At 45.2% G+C, this 5,000-nt stretch overlaps 1 protein-coding gene across 2 annotated transcripts in view; it reads left to right on the forward strand.

The window, feature by feature from the left end:
* LOC307075021 (protein-methionine sulfoxide oxidase mical3b-like) overlaps positions 1–5,000 on the forward strand; it is a gene marked incomplete at its 5' end in the record, with an annotated part of 35,582 nt that overhangs the window by 25,619 nt on the left and 4,963 nt on the right. For both annotated transcript variants that reach the window (XM_079735504.1, XM_079735505.1), the window contains 3 exons: positions 1–25; positions 467–561; positions 1,893–2,198. The exon at positions 1–25 is cut by the window's left edge and continues 917 nt beyond it. In XM_079735504.1, coding sequence (XP_079591630.1) covers positions 1–25; positions 467–561; positions 1,893–2,198 — 426 coding nt within the window. The remainder of the gene's footprint in view (positions 26–466; positions 562–1,892; positions 2,199–5,000) is intronic.

Genomic DNA, 5,000 nt, shown 5'->3' on the forward strand with positions numbered 1-5,000 from the left:
GAGGGCCGGTCGAGGCGGGCCACAGGTGAGGCTGATGAACGACGCTTGTGTGTATACATAAGGTGTGTTTTTATTTTTAAATCAATTATAATATTGTGTTTTACATATGCTTTGTATTACTAGATATCCTTATTCTTTATTGTGTTTCTTTTTACCCTTAAATACCTTTTGATTACTGTATTCCTCTTAATTCCGTTTGATTACTGTATTACTTTTAATTGCCCTTTGATTACTGTACTCTTAATTCCCCTTTGATGACTATATTACCCTTAATTCCCCTTGATTGCTGTATGACTCTTAATTCCCCTTGATTACTGTAGTAACCTTAATCTCCTTTGATTACTGTATTAGTGTATTAATCATAATTACAGTGGACCCGTCTCTGCTAAATTAAATTATCGGTTACTCTTCCAAAGAGTCGGTGTACTGCATGCTTTCATTAAGCTCTTCTCCCACTCATTACTAGATTACCAGCTGAGTGGAGCGTCGGGCTGGCCAGAGGAGTCTGACCTGGCCTGCTCCACCGTTCTGCAACACTGCTCTCTCAACCCCAAGACCAACGTAAGAACATCACAATCACAACAACATGAGTCCAAAAGTAGTTCACAAAAAGCAGCGCTAGAAAATAAACGAAACCTAATAAGTTCCTTTCAGGGAGAATAACGTAAAGTCTACGTCCGATGTTTCGTAGCTGCGTGCGGAACTCTCTGACCTCGCTTCGAATATTCAGAAGGTCACGATAAAGGAGGAGGAGATGGATTCGGTGGAGGTACACCACCACAGGAAACCAACAGATCTGTCCTAATGGCACAGGAAACCAACAGATCTGTCCCAATAGCACAGGAAACCAACAGATCTGTCCCAATGGCACAGGAAACCAACAGATCTGTCCCAATAGAGTTAGAATGCAAGAGGATGCACCAATACTGGTACTGATATCACAAACCAGCCCCAAACCAAGGCAAAATACAGACATGGGCCAAATCTGCGAAGGCTCCAGCAAAGTTGCAATTAGTATCTAAAAGTATAGTGAGCCTTATGTAGAATATCTGATACGAACCCTTCAAAATAAAAGCATGAAACATGCAAACAAAGTGGACCAGAAGGAAAGGTCTACTACTTGGTTTGCTGGTCACAAAGTGGTATTGATCCATCACTAGCATCAAACAGTTAGTAAAATAGCACAATAAAGATAGTAGATGTGTTTCACATATATTTCAAGTCCTTTTGTAAGACCGTGTGCGTGTAATATAGATATACAATCCCGCCTTTGCATGCCCCTTAAGTTATAGTCTCCATGTAGCTTTAGTCATCACCGCTTTTATTTTCTTTGCACTAGTAAACAGACAGTTTGATAACGCGTTCAACTCTCTACATTTTCTCCAAGCCCGCCTACGTGCCTCATGCGCTGGCCTTCAAGCGAGCGTACGTCATGAAGGTAGGGGCTCCTCAGGCCTGTAGTAGGTAGCCTCAGGGGCCAAGAGGGGTGTAGTGAAACTGTAGGCTGCGTTCCAATGCTCAACACTGGTCACTGACATTAGTTTAAGTGACCTTAACTCCAATGACTCAAAGGCCATCATTTAAAAGTTATGTGATATAACCCTACCCTAACTCTGCAGCTCCAGTCTGAAAACTCATCTGTTGAGTTTGCGTCTTGGTCCATGAAAAGAAAAAGATCTGTCTCCGGAAAGAAGTTTGCGTATTTGATTATTTAAACGTACAGGGTTGATTCTTTGGGTTCCATCTTCAGTGTCGTATGCACTGTGAGGCGCGTTGGGTTAAACACAACAGCAAAATAAACGTAATGTAACGTAACGCAACGCAATGTAACGCAACGTGAGTACAACTGGTGACCTCATACTTCTTCACCCCTCACCCCCCCCCCCTCTCAGAAGCAGTCCCGTCGGGAGGGGGCGGGGCCTGGGGAGAGGGAGGCGGCCTCGTCCTGCCCCACCGAGGTGGTAGGGGTGGTGGTGCGCACCAAGGAGCCCTCCAGCCTGGGGGTGACGGAGGAAAGCCTGTTCCGGCCGGGCCGGGGGGCGGAGGAGGAGGAGGAGGAGGAGGAGGAGGAGGCGGCGAGGAAGGTGGAGGCGCGGCGGGCGGAGGCGGCGCTGGACGCCAGGCTCACCCGGCGGGTGCAGCGGGCGGCGAGGAGACAGGCCAAACAGGAGCAGCTGAAGAGGCTCCACAAGGCCCAGGTGATGGGGGGGGGTGTCTGTTTGTGTTTGCTTATGTGTGGCTTTGGTGGTGTGTGCGTGACGTTTGTGTGTGTGTTTATGTGTTTCTGTGCTTTGTTTATGTGTGTGTGTGTCTGTTTGTGTGTGCTTATGTGTGGCTTTGGTGGTGTGTGCGTGACGTTTGTGTGTGTGTTTATGTGTTTCTGTGCTTTGTTTATGTGTGTGTGTGTCTGTTTGTGTGTGCTTATGTGTGGCTTTGGTGGTGTGTGCGTGACGTTTGTGTGTGTGTTTATGTGTTTCTGTGCTTTGTTTATGTGTGTGTGTGTCTGTTTGTGTGTGCTTATGTGTGGCTTTGGTGGTGTGTGCGTGACGTTTGTGTGTGTGTTTATGTGTTTCTGTGCTTTGTTTATGTGTGTGTGTGTCTGTTTGTGTTTGCTTATGTGTGGCTTTGGTGGTGTGTGCGTGACGTTTGTGTGTGTGTTTATGTGTTTCTCTGTGTGATTGTGTGTATGCATGGTGTGTGTGTGTGTGTCTGTTTGTGTGTGCTTATGTGTGGCTTTGGTGGTGTGTGCGTGACGTTTGTGTGTGTGTTTATGTGTTTCTGTGCTTTGTTTATGTGTGTGTGTGTCTGTTTGTGTGTGCTTATGTGTGGCTTTGGTGGTGTGTGCGTGACGTTTGTGTGTGTGTTTATGTGTTTCTGTGCTTTGTTTATGTGTGTGTGTGTCTGTTTGTGTGTGCTTATGTGTGGCTTTGGTGGTGTGTGCGTGACGTTTGTGTGTGTGTTTATGTGTTTCTGTGCTTTGTTTATGTGTGTGTGTGTCTGTTTGTGTGTGCTTATGTGTGGCTTTGGTGGTGTGTGCGTGACGTTTGTGTGTGTGTTTATGTGTTTCTGTGCTTTGTTTATGTGTGTGTGTGTCTGTTTGTGTTTGCTTATGTGTGGCTTTGGTGGTGTGTGCGTGACGTTTGTGTGTGTGTTTATGTGTTTCTCTGTGTGATTGTGTGTATGCATGGTGTGTGTGTGTGTCTGTTTGTGTTTGCTTATGTGTGGCTTTGGTGGTGTGTGCGTGACGTTTGTGTGTGTGTTTATGTGTTTCTGTGCTTTGTTTATGTGTGTGTGTGTCTGTTTGTGTGTGCTTATGTGTGGCTTTGGTGGTGTGTGCGTGACGTTTGTGTGTGTGTTTATGTGTTTCTGTGCTTTGTTTATGTGTGTGTGTGTCTGTTTGTGTGTGCTTATGTGTGGCTTTGGTGGTGTGTGCGTGACGTTTGTGTGTGTGTTTATGTGTTTCTGTGCTTTGTTTATGTGTGTGTGTGTCTGTTTGTGTTTGCTTACGTGTGGCTTTGGTGGTGTGTGCGTGACGTTTGTGTGTGTGTTTATGTGTTTCTCTGTGTGATTGTGTGTATGCATGGTGTGTGTGTGTGTGTCTGTTTGTGTTTGCTTATGTGTGGCTTTGGTGGTGTGTGCGTGACGTTTGTGTGTGTGTTTATGTGTTTCTGTGCTTTGTTTATGTGTGTGTGTGTCTGTTTGTGTTTGCTTACGTGTGGCTTTGGTGGTGTGTGCGTGACGTTTGTGTGTGTGTTTATGTGTTTCTGTGCTTTGTTTATGTGTGTGTGTGTCTGTTTGTGTTTGCTTATGTGTGGCTTTGGTGGTGTGTGCGTGACGTTTGTGTGTGTGTTTATGTGTTTCTGTGCTTTGTTTATGTGTGTGTGTGTCTGTTTGTGTTTGCTTATGTGTGGCTTTGGTTGTGTGTGCGTGACGTTTGTGTGTGTGTTTATGTGTTTCTCTGTGTGATTGTGTGTATGCATGGTGTGTGTGTGTGTGTCTGTTTGTGTTTGCTTATGTGTGGCTTTGGTGGTGTGTGCGTGACGTTTGTGTGTGTGTTTATGTGTTTCTGTGCTTTGTTTATGTGTGTGTGTGTCTGTTTGTGTTTGCTTATGTGTGGCTTTGGTGGTGTGTGCGTGACGTTTGTGTGTGTGTTTATGTGTTTCTGTGCTTTGTTTATGTGTGTGTGTGTCTGTTTGTGTTTGCTTATGTGTGGCTTTGGTTGTGTGTGCGTGACGTTTGTGTGTGTGTTTATGTGTTTCTCTGTGTGATTGTGTGTATGCATGGTGTGTGTGTGTGTGTCTGTTTGTGTTTGCTTATGTGTGGCTTTGGTGGTGTGTGCGGGACGTTTGTGTGTGTGTTTATGTGTTTCTGTGCTTTGTTTATGTGTGTGTGTGTCTGTTTGTGTGTGCTTATGTGTGGCTTTGGTGGTGTGTGCGTGACGTTTGTGTGTGTGTTTATGTGTTTCTCTGTGTGATTGTGTGTATGCATGGTGTGTGTGTGTGTGTCTGTTTGTGTTTGCTTATGTGTGGCTTTGGTGGTGTGTGCGTGACGTTTGTGTGTGTGTTTATGTGTTTCTGTGCTTTGTTTATGTGTGTGTGTGTCTGTTTGTGTTTGCTTATGTGTGGCTTTGGTGGTGTGTGCGTGACGTTTGTGTGTGTGTTTATGTGTTTCTGTGCTTTGTTTATGTGTGTGTGTGTCTGTTTGTGTGTGCTTATGTGTGGCTTTGGTGGTGTGTGCGTGACGTTTGTGTGTGTGTTTATGTGTTTCTCTGTGTGATTGTGTGTATGCATGGTGTGTGTGTGTGTGTCTGTTTGTGTTTGCTTATGTGTGGCTTTGGTGGTGTGTGCGTGACGTTTGTGTGTGTGTTTATGTGTTTCTGTGCTTTGTTTATGTGTGTGTGTGTCTGTTTGTGTGTGCTTGTGTGTGGCTTTGGTGGTGTGTGCGTGACGTTTGTGTGTGTGTTTATGTGTTTCTCTGTGTGATTGTGTGTATGCATGGTG

Source organism: Pollachius pollachius (assembly GCF_949987615.1).
Source record: "Pollachius pollachius genome assembly, chromosome: 4".
Taxonomy (NCBI): domain Eukaryota; kingdom Metazoa; phylum Chordata; class Actinopteri; order Gadiformes; family Gadidae; genus Pollachius; species Pollachius pollachius.